The sequence below is a fragment of the Hyla sarda genome, chromosome 7 (genome assembly GCF_029499605.1).
Source record: "Hyla sarda isolate aHylSar1 chromosome 7, aHylSar1.hap1, whole genome shotgun sequence".
NCBI lineage: Eukaryota > Metazoa > Chordata > Amphibia > Anura > Hylidae > Hyla > Hyla sarda.
In genome coordinates this window covers 191,849,789-191,869,816 of record NC_079195.1, presented here as the reverse complement: position 1 = coordinate 191,869,816, position 20,028 = coordinate 191,849,789, and the positions used below count along the sequence as shown (strand labels likewise).

The following is a 20,028-nucleotide window of genomic DNA, read 5'->3' as shown; positions in this document are numbered from 1 at the left end:
GGAGTTACAATTGTTTAGTCTTGAGAAGAGACATTTAAGGGGGGATATGATAAACGTATATAAGTATATTAATGGCCCATAGAAAAAATATGGAGAAAAACTGTTCCAGGTTAAACCCCCCCAAAGGACGAGGGGGCACTCCCTCCGTTTGGAGAAGAAATGGTTTAGTCTCAAGGGGCGACACGCCTTCTTTACCATAAGAACTGTGAATTTATGGAACAGTCTACCTCAGGAACTAGTCACAGCAGGAACGATTAATACATTTAAAACAGGGTTAGATACATTCCTGGAACAAAATAACATTAATGCTTATTCAGAAATATAAAATCCCATCCCTTCCCCCAATATCCCACCACACCCCTACCCTTCAATTCCCTGGTTGAACTTGATGGACGTATGTCTTTTTTCGACCGTACTAACTATGTAACTATGTACCGTATATACTCGAGTATAAGCCGAGTTTTTCAGCACGATTTTTCGTGCTGAAAACACCCCCCTCGGCTTATACTCGAGTGAACTCCCCCACCCGCAGTGGTCTTCAACCTGCGGACTTCCAGAGGTTTCAAAACTACATCTCCCAGCAAGCCCGGGCAGCCATCGGCTGTCCGGGCTTGCTGGGAGTTGTAGTTTTGAAACCTCCGGAGGTCCGCAGGTTGAAGACCACTGCGGCCTTCAACATCATCCAGCCCCCTCTCACCCCCTTTAGTTCTGAGTACTCACCTCCGCTCGGCGCTGGTCCGGTCCTGCAGGGCTGTCCGGAGAGGAGGTGGTCCGGTGGCATAGTGGTTCCGGGCTGCTATCTTCACCGGGGGCGCCTCTTCTAAGCGCTTCGGGCCCGGCCTCAGAATAGTCACGTTGCCGTGACAACGACGCAGAGGTGCGTTCATTGCCAACGTACTTATGCGTCATTGTCATGGCAACGCCTCTATTCCGGGCCGGAAGCGCGGAGAAGAGGCGCCCCCGGTGAAGATAGCAGCCCGGACCACCTCCTCACCGGACCACCTCCTCTCCGGACAGCCCTGCAGGACCGGACCAGCGCCGAGCGGAGGTGAGTACTCAGAACTAAAGGGGGTGAGAGGGGGCTGGATGATGTTGAAGGCCGCAGTGGTCTTCAACCTGCGGACCTCCGGAGGTTTCAAAACTACAACTCCCAGCAAGCCCGGACAGCCGATGGCTGCCCGGGCTTGCTGGGAGTTGTAGTTTTGAAACCTCTGGAGGTCCGCATGTTGAAGGCCGCAGTGGTCTTCAACCTGCGGACCTCCGGAGGTTTCAAAACTACAACTCCCAGCAAGCCCGGACAGCCGATGGCTGCCCGGGCTTGCTGGGAGTTGTAGTTTTGAAACCTCTGGAGGTCCGCAGGTTGAAGACCACTGAGGGCGAATGATGAGAAGAGGATGATGAAGGGGGGGGGGGGGGGTGTGGGGATGATGAAGGGGGGTGGGGATGATGAAGGGGGGGGGGTGTGGGATGATTACAAGGGGATGATGAAGGGGGGATGTGTGGGATGATAAGGGGATGTGTGGGATGATGACAAGGGGATGATGAAGGGGGGATGTGTGGGATAAGGGGATGTGTGGGATGATGACAAGGGGATGATGAAGGGGGGATGTGTGGGATGATGACAAGGGGATGATGAAGGGGGGATGTGTGGGATGATAAGGGGATGTGTGGGATGATGACAAGGGGATGATGAAGGGGGGATGTGTGGGATGATAAGGGGATGTGTGGGATGATGACAAGGGGATGATGAAGGGGGGATGTGTGGGATGATGACAAGGGGATGATGAGGATGTTAATGACGGGTCTGGATGATGACAGGGGGGGATGAGGTATTTCCCACCCTAGGCTTATACTCGAGTCAATAACTTTTCCTGGGATTTTGGGTTGAAATTAGGGGTCTCGGCTTATACTCGGGTCGGCTTATACTCGTACGGTAACTATATGGGGTATTTCCGTACTCGGGAGAAATTGCACTACAAATGTTAGGGGGCTTTTTCTCCTTTTACCTCTTATGAAAAGGAAAAGTTGGGGGCTACACCAGCCAGTTAGTGTAAAAAAAAAATTTAAAAAAATTACACTAACATGCTGGTGTTGTCCCATACTTTTTATTTTCACAAGTGTTAAAAGGAAAAAATACCCCCAAAATTTGTAACGCAATTTCTCTTGAGTACGGAAATACCCCATATGTGGGCGTAAAATGCTCTGCGGGCGCACAACAAGGCTCACGAGTGAGAGCGCACTATGTACATTTGAGGCCTAAATTTGTGATTTGCACAGGGGTGGCTGATTTTACAGCGGTTCTGACATAAACGCAAAAAAAGAAATACCACATGTGACCCCATTTTGGAAACTAAACCCCTCATGGAATGTAACAAGGGGTATAGTGAGCCTTAACACCCCCACAGGTGTTTAATGAAAATTCTTCAAATTTGGATGGAAAATTGAAAAAAAAATGTTACTCTAAATTTTTCATTTTCACAAGGGAAAATAGGAAAAAAGCCCCCCAAAATTTGTAACCCCATTTCTTCTGAGTGAGAACATACCCCATATGTGAATGTAAAGTGCTCTGCAGGTGAACTATAATGCTCAGAAGAGAAGGAGCACCATTGGGATTTTGAAGAGAAAATTTGTCCGGAATTGAAGGCCACGTGTGTTTACAAAGCCCCCATAGTGCCAGAACAATGGACCCCCTCCCCCACATGTGACCCCATTTTGGAAACTACACCCCTCATGTAATGTAATAAGGGGTACAGTAAGCATTTGCACCCCACAGGTGTCTGACAGATTTTTGGAACAGTGGTCTGTGAAAATGAAAAATTTAATTTTTCATTTGCACAGCCCACTGTTACAAAGATCTGTCAAACGCAGGTGGGGTGTAAATACTCACTGCACCCCTTATTAAATTCTGTGAGGGGTGTAGTTTACAAAATGGGGTCACATGTGGGGGGGTCCACTGTTCTGGCACCACGGGGGGCTTTGTAAACGCACATGGCCCCTGACTTCTATTCCTACAAAATTCTGTCTCCAAAAGCTCAATGGCGCTCCTCCTCTTCTGAGCATTGTAGTTCACCCGCAGAGCACTTGATGTCCACACATGGGGTATTTCCATACTCAGAAGAAATGGGGTTAAAAATTTTGGGGGTCATTTTCTCCTATTACCCCTTGTAAAAAAAATGTTAAATTAAGAGAAAAAACTGCATTTTAGTGAAAAAAAATTACATATCCGACTTTAAAAAAAAGTCGTCAAACACGTGTGAGGTGTTAAGGCTCACTGTACCCCTTGTTGCGTTGCTTGAGGGGTGTAGTTTCCAAAATAGTATGCCATGTGGGTTTTTTTTTTTTTTTGCTGTTCTGGTAGCATAGGGGCTTCCTAAATGCGACATGCCCCCCAAAAACCATTTCAGCAAAATTCACTTTTCAAAAGCCAAATGTGACTCCTTCTCTTCTGAGCATTGTAGTTCGCCAGCGGAGCACTTGACGTCCACACATGGGGTTACAAATTTTGGGGTGCATTTTGTCCTATTATCCCTTGTAAAAAACAATTTTTTGAGGTAAAACCAGCATTTTAGTGAAAAAAAAAAAACATTTACACCTTCAATTTTAACGAAAAGTCATCAAACACTTGTTGGGTGTTTAGGCTCACTGTACCCCTTGTTATGTTCCTTGAGGGGTGTAGTTTCCAAAATAGTATGCCATGTGGTTTTTTTTTTTAGCTGTTCTGGCACCATAGGGGCTTCCTAAATGAGACATGCCCCCCAAAAAAAATTCAGAAAAACTCACTCTCCAAAATCCCACTGTCGCTCCTTCCCTTCTGAGCCCTCTACTGCGCCCGCCGAACACTTGACATACACATGAGGTATTTCCTTACTCGAGAGAAATTGGGTTACACATTTTAGGAAGATTTCTCTCCTTTTACCCCTTGTAAAAAAAAAAATAACTGGGTCTACAAGAACATGCCAGTGTAAAAAATGAAGATCTTGAATTTTCTCCTTCAATTTGCTGCTATTCCTGTGAAACACCTAAAGGGTTAACAAACCTTTTGAATGTCATTTTGAATACTTTGAGGGGTTCAATTTTCATAATGGGGTCATTTATGGGTTATTTCTAATATGAAAGCCCTTCAAATCCACTTCAAAACTGAACTGGTCCCTGAAAAATTTCGATTTTGAAAATGTTGTGAAAAATTGGAAAATTGCTGCTATACTTTGAAGCCCTCTGATGTCTTCCAAAAGTAAAAACATGTCAACTTTATGATGGAAACATAAAGTAGACATATTGTATATGTGAATCAATATATAATTCATTTGGAATATTCATTTTCCTTATTAGCAGAGAGCTTCAAAGTTTAAAAAAAATGCAACATTTTTCAATTTTTTCATCGAATTTTGGAATTTTTCACCAAGAAATTATGCAAGTATCGATAACATTTTTTACCACTAACATAAAGTAGAATATGTCACCAAAAAACTATCTCGGAATCAGAATGAAAGGTAAAAGCATTCCAGAGTTATTAATGCTTAAAGTGACAGTGGTCAGATATGCAAAAAATGGCCGGGTCCTACAGTGAAAATTGGCTGGGTCCTTAAAGTGGTATTCCAGGCCAAAACTTTTTTTTATATATCACCTGGCTCCAGAAAGTTAAACAGATTTGTAAATTACTTCTATTAAAAAATCTTAATCCTTCCAATAGTTATTTTGCCTGGAATACCCCTTTAAGGGGTTAAAGTTGTAAATGTTTTTAGAACATTTTCCCACTAACCTCAACTGGGAGGCAAATAACCTTGTTGTTGTGGAATGTGCTACAGATTATGTGGGAGATTTATCAAAACCTGTGTAGAGGAAGAGTGGTGCAGATGCCCATAGCAACCAATCAGATCGCTTCTATCATTTTTAAAAAGGGCTGGAAAAATGAAAGAAGCAATCTGATTGGTTGCTATGGACAACTACACCACTCTTTCTTCACACAGGTTTTCATAAATCTCCCCCTGTCTGCTCAATTGTGGAGATTATCCATTTGTGCAGTGAAATCTTCTGTTTTAAAATCAGCACCAAAATCCACATGATTTGGTGCACAATTTTGCCAGCAAATCTGCCAAATGTGAATTTACCCTTACAGGGCCAGATATGCCACCATAGATGGTTATCAGTACTATAGCACCAAAATTGGCACTCTTGGGTAGTATAAAGTTAGTTGGAGTTTAGCTTGGTAGAGATGGGCAAACAGCAAAAAAAATATCAGTCAGAGACAGTGACATAGTTTAAATGCAAGGCCCCGCTCTTTATTGTCCAAAACAAAATGTACAGCCGTATTCACACGGGCACAAAACCAAACCTGCTTGTTTAAGCATTAACTATGCACTTAAACTTGCCCCTCACAATACAAGTGACTTACTACCGACCACCCAAGAAAACAAACAAAAAATGTTCTACTTCACAGCCTCTCAAGACAGACTGAAAGTCATAAAGCCATTCTTAGGCTAAGTTTCCACTTGGTATTTTTTCTGGCAGTTTTTGGAACACTGCCACTGCAGTTTTTGAGCCAAAGCCAGAAATGTATTCAAAAGGAATAGGACATATAAAGGAAGGACTTATGCTTCTCCTCCCTTATGGATCCACTTCTGACTTTAGCAAAAAAACAAGTGGAAACTTAGCCTTAAAGTCCAGTGACAAGCTGTCTTCAGCACCTGTGCTGATCTTGGCTTGTCTGAAGATGGAGTGGCCCAGGAAGTAGGATGAAAGCCCAACCTGCCTTTCATCCCATAAAAATTCAGCCCCTGAAAATAGGACTTGGCAAAAGTTAATTGCAAGCTGAATTCTGAAAAACAACTATGAACATATTGCAACCTGGAGACTTATTAGGTGGAATCAATGAATGAATAATGGAATATACATATCAAAGACAATTATATTACATTTTGGCTCCCAAATTAATATTTGGGACCAGATATAATGGTATGTGAATAGGATCCATACATAGAGAGTAATGTATATAGCTCTTTTATACAGATCTGCTGTATGGACACATGCATGTAAATAAATAAAACTCCTACAACAGAGCTGTAAAGTGTTTTAGAACCTTTAGAACAAAAAAGTGACTATATAAAATAATACATCTTACTCTGCAAAAGTCCAAGGTTTATAAAATCAGTATTTGCTAAATTTCCTATATGTGTCCACCTTTATTTTATGTGTAAAGAAAACACAAATTTAAGCTACCCCCAATATTGTCTGTATATAATTCTATTATGGTTGTTCTTTGCTAACAGAGTTTGATTTCTAATCCAATAAATGTCACATCAATCAATTAGTGGAAGACATGGGTAAGTAGCCCTGCAGCGAGACCGCAGAATTTAGGGACACGCAGAGCCGAGTTACACTGGCTAGGAATAATAGTCCATAAATTAGTATGGTCCATATATACTGGTACGAACACTTTGGTACAGCATATGGGTGTCCGTTTTAAAGGGAAGAAAGTCAGAGGTTTTGCTATGAAAAGCCAACCAGAGACACATCACTTACACTCTGGTATTGGGAGACCTACTAGTATTTCATGGTTTATTGGCTCTCAGGGCAAACCATGGATTTGTCAGTGCCTTGTGTGGTGCCTACTGCTGGTGCCCACATGTGGTATACTATCACAGAGAGTACAAAAATTTTATGGTACAGAATTATTAGTGTCATCCAGGATGGGATGCCATGATACCAACAAACATGACTAAGATAATACCAAAATATAGGGCTCAGATAATACCAGCATAGAAGGTTCATACAATGCAGTACCAGCATACAGTGCTCAGACAGTATCAACATTCAGGGCTCAGATACTATCAACAAACAGGGCTCAGATAAGAGAGGTTCCAGAACAGCTACTGTTTGATCTCACCAATGGAAAGATAAAAATAAAACTTGCAGTTTTTGCTATATCATGACTGGAATCTGGACCGCTGGTTTCCTCCCCTTGGGAGTTACTTCCTGCAGGGCTCATATAATACCAACATTCAGGGCTCTTTATTTAAAAAACACACTATTAAAAATTAAGTGGTGTGTCTCTTTGTGTAGACTGTCACATCATTTGCAGTATTACAAGGTTCAAATAATACCAACATACAGGGCTCAGATAATATCAACATACAGGGCTCAAATAATACCAACATACAGGGCTCATATAATACCAACATACAGGGCTCAGATAATATTAACATACAGGGCTCAAATAATAGCAACATACAGGGCTCAGATAATATCAACATACAGGGCTCATATAATACCAACATACAGGACTCAGATAATACCAACATACAGGGCTCAGATAATACCAACATACAGGGCTCAGATAATACCAACATACAGGGCTCAGATAATATAAACATACAGGGCTCAGATAATACCAACATACAGGGCTCAGATAATATCAACATACAGGGCTCAGATAATACCAACATACAGGGCTCAGATAATACAAACATACAGGGCTCATATAATACCAACATACAGGGCTCATATAATACCAACATACAGGACTCAGATAATACCAACATACAGGGCTCAGATAATACCAACATACAGGGCTCAGATAATACAAACATACAGGGCTCAGATAATATAAACATACAGGGCTCAGATAATACCAACATACAGGGCTCAGATAATATCAACATACAGGGCTCAGATAATATAAACATACAGGGCTCAGATAATACCAACATACAGGGCTCAGATAATATCAACATACAGGGCTCAGATAATATAAACATACAGGGCTCAGATAATATCAACATACAGGGCTCAGATAATATAAACATATAGGGCTCAGATAATACCAACATACAGGGCTCAGATAATATCAACATACAGGGCTCATATAATACCAACATACAGGGCTCAGATAATATAAACATACAGAGCTCAAATAATATCAACATACAGGGCTCAGATAATACCAACATACAGGGCTCAGATAATACCAACATACAGGGCTCAGATAATAGCAACATACAGGGCTCAGATAATACCAACAAACAGGGCTCAGATAATACCAACATACAGGGCTCAGATAATAACAACATACAGGGCTCAGTTAATACCAACATACAGGGCTCAGATAATAACAACAAACAGGGCTCAGATAATATAAACATACAGGGCTCAGATAATAACAACAAACAGGGCTCAGATAATACCAACATACGGGGCTTAGAAAATACCAACATACAGGGCTCAGATAATAACAACATATAGGGCTCAGTTAATACCAACATACAGGGCTCAGATAATACCAACATACACGGCTCAGATAATATCAACATACGGGGCTCAGATAATACCAACATACACGGCTCAGATAATACCAACATACACGGCTCAGATAATATCAACATACAGGGCTTAGAAAATACCAACATACGGGGCTCAGATAATACCAACATACGGGGCTCAGAAAATACCAACATACGGGGCTCAGATAATACCAACATACGGGGCTCAGATAATATCAACATACAGGGCTCAGATAATATCAACATACAGGGCTCAGATAATATCAACATACAGGGCTCAGATAATACCAACATACAGGGCTCAGATAATACCAACATACAGGGCTCAGATAATACCAACATACAGGGCTCAGATAATATCAACATACAGGGCTCAGATAATACCAACATACGGGGCTCAGATAATACCAACATACGGGGCTCAGATAATACCAACATACGGGGCTCAGATAATATCAACATACAGGGCTCAGATAATACCAACATACGGGGCTCAGATAATATCAACATACAGGGCTCAGATAATACCAACATACAGGGCTCAGATAATACCAACATACAGGGCTCAGATAATAACAACAAACAGGGCTCAGATAATACCAACATACAGGGCTCAGATAATACCAACATACACGGCTCAGATAATACCAACATACAGGGCTCAGATAATACCAACATACAGGGCTCATATAATACCAACATACAGGGCTCAGATAATACCAACATACAGGGCTCAGATAATACCAACATACAGGGCTCAGATAATACCAACATACAGGGCTCAGATAATACCAACATACAGGGCTCAGATAATATAAACATACAGGGCTCAGATAATATAAACATACAGGGCTCAGATAATACCAACATACAGGGCTCAGATAATACCAACATACAGGGCTCAGATAATACCAACATACAGGGCTCAGATAATACCAACATACAGGGCTCAGATAATACCAACATACAGGGCTCAGATAATACCAACATACAGGGCTCAGATAATACCAATATATAGGGGGAGATTTATCATTGCTTTTAGAGCATTTTTTTGTCTATGTTTTGGCGCAGTTCAGACGCAAGCAGCATATTTAGCGACTTTTATGCGTCTTTTGATATAGACAGTTTCACTCTTTTTGCCTACCCATAGAACTTTTTCTTTTTGGTCACGTATTTATCATTTGTGACTTTTGTCAAAAGTCGCTATTTTGTGCGCAAAGGTACTTTTTTAGGTGCAAAGCTACACCACCTACCAGTAGGCGTGAGAATCACTTCTACCTTCCGCAATTCAACCTTTAACCTCTTGTGGACGACAGCGTCCCACTCCCCTTCTATGACACATACTCAGGAGCTGAACGCAGGTCATAGCTGGGTGGTCCTGGCGACTATCTGCCACCAAGACCCATCTCTAATGCCAGACATCAGCGATCACGGTGATGACCAACTTTAACCCCGTCTAAAATGCAAGTTAAAATGTCCAGGCAGCTCAGTTAAAGTAAGTAAAAACACCTAACCTGACAAATTCAGGACCCGGGAAAGCATCTACTTCCCTCCCTCACAAACGTCTAGAAAATGTGTATGTGGTAGAGCTTTTTCCCACCACAGCAGAGCTGCGCAAAATTCATCATCCTGCTGCACCTTCTTGATAAATAAGATGCACGCTAGTCAAACCCATCACTCAAATAAATGTGGGAAAATAGCTCTACCGTAGACATTCTTTGTTAAATCTGGGCCATAGGGCTTAGATAATACTAACATACAGGGTTCAGATAATATCAACATATTGGCTGGCATTTATCATTGTAGGTGTAAGTGAAGCATTTATCATTGTAGGTGTAAGTGAAGCATTTATCAATGTAGGTGTAAGTGAAGCATTTATCATTGTAGGTGTAAGTGAAGCATTTATCATTGTAGGTGTAAGTGAAGCATTTATCATTGTAGGTGTAAGTGAAGCATTTATCATTGTAGGTGTAAGTGAAGCAATTGTCATTGTAGGTGTAAGTGAAGCATTTATCATTGTAGGTGTAAGTGAAGCATTTTTTTACACCTTTTTTTGTGTGCTGGTAATGTGTAGGAGCACCAAATTTAAACAAAAACGAAAATAAACAATTATTAAAAAAAAAGAAATGTAAGAATTCTTTTTATTTTTTAGATATGCATTATTATTAATATTATGGTCCATGTTTATACCCAAGTTGATCATATCCCCCTTAGGATTAGTAAAATGTAATTTTTTTTTTCAATCTTTTCTCATCATTAAGATGATCCATGCCCCTTGCCATCATTGTACCCTATGAACTGATGCCCAAAACTGAACAGCATATATCAGGTGAGGCCGCACCAATGGTTTATAATGTGATATTATGTCCCTCTTCATTCCTCTTTTGATACAGGACAATATCCTGCTGGTCTTGACATTTTACATACTCGGCTATTGGTGGGAACTACTAATATGTTCTATGTGGTCACAGAGGTCGTACACCCATAAGGCCCACTCTGTGGGTTGTGCCAGCCCAGTTGTGTTTGAAAACATGCACCATTAAGCCAAAAAATAATACATAACCTCTATACTAAAAAATCTGAGGGAATTTTGGGGATCACAACTACAACATGGGAAATAGGATTTGTTTACACGCATCTCATCCTAGAATATGGCCATAAACCGCAATCTTTGTGCCCACTGGACAGCCTTATGGACAAAACAACATGGGTCCTCCAGTCCAAGGACTCAAGGGCTTTAGGTATATTGCCACATGATACATGCACTATTTACTCCATAGACTTTCCTATTTTATTTACTGTATGTACTGTACAAATACCCTTAAAGGGGTACTCCGCCCCTAGACATCTTGTCCTCTCGACCACAGCTGTCACGCCCCTTCACATGAATGGAGGGGGTGTGGCTTTACACCACGGCCACCCGAAGCCGGGCCCCGGCCCAGAGAATGCGGGGGTGGTCCCAGCAACCAGACATGTAATCCCCTTTCCTTTGGATAGGGGATAAGATGTCTAGGGGTGGAGTACCCCTTTAAGCCATAAACCGTTCTTTATAGAATCTATGGCCCATGTAATACTCTGAACCAATGAACAAGAACCACTTCCACTATATACAATGCAGGGGATACAAATACATGCAGAATATTTTTATTTTATTTATTTTACTACATCTACTGTATAGAAATCTTCATATCATAAGATGTGATAAGATTTTGGACCAGGAAATATGCGAGCAGTCTGTCTTTATCCATTTCATCCTTCTATCCTGTATATAAATATTCAAAGATGCTGAAATGTGATTAAAGATTTGGAACTCACTTGAAGAAGTCTTCTTTACAGTAAACGTTTCCAGCCCGGGAGAAGCAGCGTTCGGCCAGCGGTACCTGGCACTCGCAACACTTAAGGCATGCGCTGTGCCAGTGACGATCTAGAACCTTCAGGATGAATTTATCTAATATGTGCTCATTACATCCAGAGCAGCGCGGAATCTCTGTGGAAACAAAGAGCAATGACCGAAAATTAATGGGGAATAAATACAACACCAGGTTTACTGTAATGCTCGCCATACGTTTACTGTCAGTATACGGACCAGCCCTCAAATATCCAACAACTGATCACTATGGGACCATGACTGCTGGGCGAGGAAGGCGGCATTGTTATTCTTTGTTGTATTTTGTTTTATTAACCCAGTTATTCCCAACCAGGGTGCCTCCAGCTGTTTCCAAACTACAACTCCTAGCGTGCCCGGACAGCCTTTGGCTGTCCGGGCACGCTGGGTGTTGTAGTTTGGCAAACGGTGGAGGCAACCTGGTTGGGAAAACCATACTTATCTAAGGACATAGATTAAAGGGGTTATCTACCATAAGGTAATTTTAGTACTTATCCGCAAGACAGTAGTGGACATGTTAAGGGTACGTTCAGACGAGCGGATTTTCGCAGCGGATTTCGCTGCAGATCCGCCACTGAAGGACCCTCTGTATTCTGTCTTTACATGTGCCTGCTCAGAGCGGCAATGCGCCACTATGAGCAGATACAGTGCGATGTGCGAGTCGCCGCGTGCATGCGCAGTATACTCGCACATTGTGGCAGCTCTCAGCCTAGCTCATTGAGCAGGGGGAGCGGCTGCAATGTGCGTGAGTACACCGCGCATGCGCGGCGACTCGCACATTGTTTCAGTGTGTCTGCACGTAGCGGCGTATTGCCGCTACGAGCAGGCACATGTGAAGGCAGAATAGAGGGTCCTTCAGTGGCGGATCCGCAGCGTAAAATACACTGTGCATCCGCTCGTGTGAATGTACCCTTAGGAAGGATCTGTGCTTGTCTTGGGGCTAAATGGCTATGTTGTGGGATTACCCTAACACAGTGGCTATCTTTTTTTAAATGGCTATTTCCTGTGGGAGTTCCCTCCCTCCAACTACAAGTTCCATGATTCCTTGTTTGTAAGTGTGAAGTTATATTTTTCCCTCCCACACATCAGCCACCCGACCCACTGAAACACACCTGGGCTCCCTTCCATGCAATAGACCAGTGTTTTCTAACCAGAGTACCTTCAGCTGTTGCAAAACTAAAATTTCTTGCAGGATCTCCCAGGAGCTCAACCCATTCAAGCAAAGACAGGCTCCCTCTGCACACCTGACTTGTGATGTAATGTCTCAGGCTGCACTGCAACCTGGGAAAACCCAAGGCAACACTCATTTTGCATGCTGTTAAAAATAAAAATTGGGGCAAAAAATTACAAAAGAATTGCGAGACCACCATGAAACACAGGTACAGACACTATATTATGAACTACACTAACTTTACAGCCCCTGTCGGATAGTCAAATAAAAAGAAAATTCTGGAATATGCATCTAACCCTTTGAGAACAAAGGGACGTATTTGTCCCATGTTTTTAATTGCCTGATACAGGACAACTACGTCCCTTGGTCCTCAAAGGGTTAAGTAGCTAGAACCCCATTGATGTACATAGTTGTGGCCACTATACTTCAGCACTATGTTCTAGGACAGCAACTTCTGAGCAGGTGGAGGAGGGGCACTGTGATATATATATATATATATATATATATATATATATATATATTTGTGGATCAACATAATTAAATATTATTTTAACAATAAAGCTGAAAAGATGTGTTTGTTTATTTATTAAATCTGAACATTTACAGGCGTATACTTAAATGGGCGCTGGCAGAATCAAATCTTTTTATATGTTGTACACCTTGATAGAACACTCCTGCCCTGTCCTATCAGACTCCTCTCTGAAAACACAAAGGAGGGGGTAAAGGAGCAGCCTGCAGGAAAGGAGGGCCTTTGGCTTTGCGGGCATGCTGGGATTTGTAGGCAAAGAGACGTGTTTTAGAACCACATTGATTACTATAAAGAGAGGAATGAAACGCACAGTAGTGCACTTCACTCCTTTCAACGATCTCTATCCTGCTTCACACTAGGACCCCATTATAAGTATTTGGAGCTGTCTAGTAAAAGTGAATGTGTCTCTGTTTCTATTTTCTGATTATATGTTTTTAAATTTTTATTTTAAGTACATTATTATGGGGACTGCCATCTTTCCTGAGCTGCCTATAACAGCATTTAATGATATGCTTTATGGCATAGCCCATGGATATAGACACCATGGAAATTTCCAGACCCTATTCTTTGTATGAGGTGGCTATGTGACCTCTGTGACCTGTGCAGAGGTCATTTCACAGGGAGGGGGAGGCTGATCTGTGAGCTTTAGCTAGTGTCTTTTCTATCTGCCCGTGTCACCTTTTATATCATTTTACATAATTATATAAATTTTTACATAATTTACAAACAATGGGGGGAATTTACTAAAACTGCCTAATTCTTACAAACATCTCTAGACTGTCTAGTCTAAATTCATACCAACTACAAGTTGGTCTACTTTATGCCAAAATCGTCAAAATCGCACCAAAATGTTGTCACATGAATGAATGAATTTTTGTTTGTGCCGTTTATCTTCACTATTTTTTTTAAGCACTTAAATTTTTGTTCAAAACGCAGAATCCTCTTCCTATAGCCTACATTTTGTTCCGAACGTTGGGTGCGGGCTGTGGAGGTCATGACGTCACTGCCACGCCTCTTGTGATATCACGCCACGCCCCCTCAATGCAAGACTATAGGAGGGGGCGTGGCGCATGCCACGCCCCCTCCCATAGACTTGCATTGAGGGGCGTGGTATGATATCACAAGAGGCGTGGCCGTGACATCACAACCCCCCAGCCCGCACCCAGCTTTCGGAACAAAATGTTCCGAATGCTGGGGCAGTAGAGTACCCATTTAAAGGGGTTATCCAGGAAAAAACGTTTTTTATATATATTAACTGGCTCCAGAAAATTAAACAGATTTGTAAATCACTTCTATAAAAAAAATCTTATTCCTTTCAATACTTATGAGCTGCTGAAGCTGAGCTGTTCTTTTCTGTCTAAGTCCTCCTCGGGAACCGCCCAGTTTAGAAGTAAATCCCCATAGCAAACCTCTTCTACTCTGTGCAGTTCCCGAGACAAGCAGAGATGTCAGCAGAGAGCACTGTTGTCAGACAAAAAACAACAACTCAACTTCAGCAGCTGATAATTATTGGAAGGATTAAGATTTTTTAATAGAAGTCATTTACAAATCTGTTTAACTTTCTGGAGCCAGTTGATATAAGAAAAAAAAAAGTTTTTTCCTGGAATACTCCTTTAAAGCTCCAGATTTGATGCTGTGTGCAGTCAATTCATTTACATTGAAATCTGCAACATAAAATCTACAACTTCAAATCCTGCACATCAAATATGCACAGAATACTGTACGTGTGACCCTACCCTAAAAAGGTATAAAACAAAAAAGAAAAAAAAAAGTCACAATAAATAAATGCTTGCAACAAATGCAGGACTATCCGGTAAACTGTACCCCATACAATTGTTTTAGCTCCTGTCATTGGCTATGCTTTTTTTTTTAAAGGGGTACTCCGGTGAAAAACTTTTTTTTTTTTTTTTAAATCAACTGGTGCCAGAAAGTTTAACAGATTTGTAAATGACTTCTATTAACAAATCTTAATCCTTCCTGTACTTATTAGCTGCTGAATATTACAGCGGAAATTCTTTTCTTCTTGAAACAGAGCTGTCTGCTGACATCATGAGCACAGTGCTCTCTGCTGACATCTCTGTCCATTTTAGGAACTGTCCGGAACAGCAGATGTTTGCTATGGGGATTTCCTTTTACTCTGGACAGTTCCTAAAATGGACAGAGATGTCAGCAGAGAGCACTGTGCTCATGATGTCAGCAGAGAGCTCTGTGTTTCAAACGGAAAAGAATTTCCACTGTAGTATTCAGCAGCTAATAAGTACAGGAAGGATTAAGATTTTTTTAATAGAAGTAATTTACAAATCTGTTTAACTTTCTGGCACCAGTTGATTTAAAAAAGAAAAAAATTAAAAATAAAAAGTTTTTCACCGGAGTACCCCCTTAAATGAAATATATGCAATATGTCATGAAAAAATGTCTATTAATAATTATAGTGAAGGGGAATTTTATGTAAGTCGCACTGAATATTTGTAAGATTATTGCATTATTTTCTGGGATGACACATCGCCTATGAGTTCCTTACAGGTCCCCAGGGCAATGAGGGATTAGGATTAAGGTCAGATCATAATCTCTCTGTCCTCCCCTTTTAAAGATCTGCTACAAAAGAATTAGAATAAAATCTTCCAGACACGGAAAGATGCAGAACAGCCAAACATCTTAAGAAAATGCTGCTGTTTATCTGTAAATAGGATTTGGCCTAGTATTAAATACTGTGCAGTAAGTGTATACTTTCTACGAAAGGCTGCAATATGCTAATGGATTGGCAGATTGGTGTCCATCTGTGTGAACGCGCGTGTACGGAGGCGCATAGGACAACGCGGGTACACAAACGTTTGTGTTCTATGATCGTCTTATTCGCTAGAACACAACATGGCGCATTACATTCCCTGAACTCTCCATTGTGTCCTCCGATAGGGTACATACACATACAATTTGTAGGTACATACAATTTGTAGGTGCTCTTAAAGGAGTACTCTGGAGTGCTGGTAAAAATTTGGCCCAGCCATTCTCTTGTAATTGCCACCTGTAAGCAGCCATGTCATTAAGACTACATTTCCCATGACTCCCTGCACCAGCTTCCTGTTAGCTGCTGCTCTCTCCCCCCCCCCCCCCCCCTCCCAAGGAAATTATAATAAATTATAATAAAGTTCCTTCCCTCCTTCCATGTGTCCACTAGCGCAGTGTTTCCCAACTAGGGTGCCTCCAGCCGTTGCAAAACTACAACTCCCAGCATGCCCGGACAGCCTTCGGCTGTCCGGGCATGCTGGGAATTGTAGTTTAGCAACAGCTGGAGACACCCTGGTTGGGAAACATTGACATAACCCTTGTGCACTACTACAAAAATGTGTCCATCTGCGCTAAACACCTGAGATCACGTACGGTGGTGACGTTCGTGCCACGCCCCTAATAAAGCCAATACATTTTTGGGAACATTACCATATGGATGTGAATATATGCGGAGAGAGATTTTTATTTTAGAAATAAATCAAATTTTTAACAGAATTGTGAAAAAAAAATCCTTTTTTTTTTTTTTTTTTCCCCCAAATACCTGGCGTTCTAAACTTGCTAAAATCTCCTGTAAGCATGGACCAGTCACCGAAAGAGTTAATGTACGGCAGAAGTCACCTGTGCCCGGCAGTGGATAGGTCAGAACCCTCAGGTTAACCGTTTCAGTGCTGGATGAAGATGATACGATCCGTCTGTCTGGTCGCAAATAGCGTAGGGCTCTAACGTAGGCAGCGATAGGAGCCTAGCGTTAGCCCTACGCTATTTGCGTAGTACTGCGCATGCGCAGAATAAATTAACTTTTGGGGGAGTAGCCGGCTCCGGGCTGGGAGGCCGGCCTCAGCCCGCAGTGACTCATGGGAGCGATGAGTCACCGGGCTAAGATGGCGGCGGTGCAGAAGAAACAGCGGTCGAGCGTCATAGATTGAAGAAAAAGGAGCCAGCTTCCGTTAGAAGGAGAAATGCGGGAGAAGACCAGGAAAAGAGCGACATGGATAAGGTAAGTCATTTACAATGTTATATAACTTTGCTTTAGGGTTAGTTTACCATAAAAAAAAAACTAGCATCGGAGTACTCCTTTAATTGTCTGATGCCAGAAATTAAAAGGAAAAAATGGTTTAATAAAGAATACATATTGGCCAATATGAGTTCTTGACTCTTTGCCTTTAACAATGCACAGGACCAATCTGGCTTCAGATTTATCCTTAAAGGGGTACTCCGGAGAACTGAACTTATTCCCTATCCATGGTCTCCTGTACAGTGCCTAGCTACTTATCGTCCTCTCAGCACTCTCAGCTCCCACCATCCAAGAAAAGTGAAAGTGACGGTCCACTCAACCAATCACCGGCTTAGCCGGGACATTGCTGCGGCCGGTGATTGGCTGAGCAGGCTGTCACTTGCACTCGTCTTGGACGGTGGGGGCTGAGAATGTGCCAAGGACGGGTAAGTAGTCAGGCCCCATACAGGAGATCCATGGATAGAGAATAAGTTCAGTTGCCCAGGGTACCCCTTTAAGAACCAAAAAGTTGAGAGTAGCATTGACGTAAGAAAGCAAAATGTTATCTATGATATCAATGTAATGACTGGGTTATTATATCAAGGAGTATATAGGAAAATTATAGTTTGGCCCCATTCTCACAGCTATGACTGGCTGTTGTATGAATGGTAATCCGGAAAGATATTTCTATTGATGATCTACTTTGATGGGTCACCATATAGTGCCTACGTTATACAATCCTGCAATGTATATTACATAATAACTATAGTAAGGTAAGGAATGAAGATGGATCTTAATCTATTGTATTTCTAAAGGATCAGGCGCTATCTTACTGGGCATCAAAGCCTTAAAGGGGTACTCCGGTGGAAAACTTTTTTTTTTTTAAGTCAACTGGTACCAGAAAGTTAAACAGATTTGTAAATTACTTCTATTAAAAAATCTTAATCCTTCCAGCACTTATTAGCTGCTGAATACTACCAAGGAAATGATTTTCTTTTTGGAACACAGAGCTGTCTGCTGACATCTCTGTCCATTTTAAGAACTGTTCAGAGTAGGGGAAAATCCCCAAACATATGCTGCTCTGGACAGTTCCTAAAATGGACAGAGATGTCAGCAGAGAGCACTGTGCTCGTGATGTCAGCAGAGAGCTCTGTGTTCCAAAAAGAAAATAATTTCCTTGGTAGTATTCAGCAGCTATTAAGTGTTGGAAGGATTAAGATTTTTTAATAGAAGTAATTTACAAACTTTCAACTTTCTGGCACCAGTTGATTTAAAAAAAAAAAAGTTTTCCACCGGAGTACCCCTTTAAAGGAAGCTGTCAGCTCTATCTCATATTCTAATGTGCAGACATGAGTAGATAGCTGATATAAAAAAAATATATATACATTTTAGCTGATGGCTGTTTGCAAAGGTATTCTATACTATACCTAAAAAGAGTCATAAAGGATGGTCTGATATGGTGCATGCATGCCTCGTCCCTCCCACACCCTTCCCTGCATTATTAATGTACAAGGCTCAGTGCAGGGAGGGGTGCTGGAGGGAGGAGCATGCTGCAGCTCAGCCAGACCAGCTTCTACACCTCTTGAGTTTAGAAGTAAAACATGATTTTAGAACTTTGCAAACAACCATTAGCCAAGAGACAGATATCATTAGTGTCTCAGACACAGGGCTGGTGCCACCTATTGGTGAAGTATATTACTGGCCTAGAATGCCCATTGGACGAGGATGTCACCAGGTCAGCCATCAGGGCAGTACTGCCATCAGGAGCCTGGCAAGATTTAAAAAAAATAAAATAAGGGGCCTGTCTTTGCCATCATTCTTCTCCCACATATCAATGGTGTATTTAAGAGGGGCATGTCCCCCTGGCACAGGGAGGAATCTGTTACCTCTATGCAGGGATGTGTAGGATAATCTTCCCTGCACTACTCTATAGAGCCGAGTGGTTAAGGACCTGCCTGTGAGTCACATGACTGAAAGGTCCAACACAGTGTGGAGCCACCTCAGTGCACAAAGGACAGACAAGTAAGCTATGTATGTGAGTGTGTATAAGTAATATCTGTATGTGTATGCAAGCTATGTGTGTGTAGTATGTCTTATCTTCTAGTCACCTCCAGAGCTGCACTCACTATTCTGCTGTTAGATCATATATTATCCTCCAGTTACCTCCAGAGATGTAGTCACTGTACTGCTAATGTCTTATTCTTCAGTCACCTCCAGAGCTGCGCTCGCTATTCTGCTGTTAGATCATATATTATCCTCCAGTTACCTCCAGAGATGTAGTCACTGTACTGCTAATGTCTTATTCTTCAGTCACCTCCAGAGCTGCGCTCGCTATTCTGCTCTTACATCATATCTTATACTCCAGTGGCATCCACTTTTCATAAAGTGTCTGGTAGATGGCAGACTGCTCAAGCAAATGAACTGAGCAGTGACTAAAGCTGGTAAAGGAGGGGTTTTGTGGACACGTGCTGGTACCTGTCCCTTACCCAACACCCATACCCTGGATGCTCCATTAGGGGGAGGGACTGCAGTGGATATGTACCCCAGCTCCCAGATAGCAGAGGCTCATAATAATTTTACCAAGCACAAAGAGGTACCAAGGGTAAGTGACCACCAGGTATAGTTGGATACCCCTTAAGGTTTTTTTTGTTACTTTAATGAATAATA

At 41.8% G+C, this 20,028-nt stretch overlaps 1 protein-coding gene across 1 annotated transcript in view; it reads right to left on the bottom strand.

The window, feature by feature from the left end:
• LHX4 (LIM homeobox 4) overlaps positions 1-20,028 on the bottom strand; it is a 61,153-nt gene that overhangs the window by 24,319 nt on the left and 16,806 nt on the right. Inside the window, exon 2 of the mRNA XM_056530015.1 lies at positions 11,592-11,763. Coding sequence (XP_056385990.1) covers positions 11,592-11,763 — 172 coding nt within the window. The remainder of the gene's footprint in view (positions 1-11,591; positions 11,764-20,028) is intronic.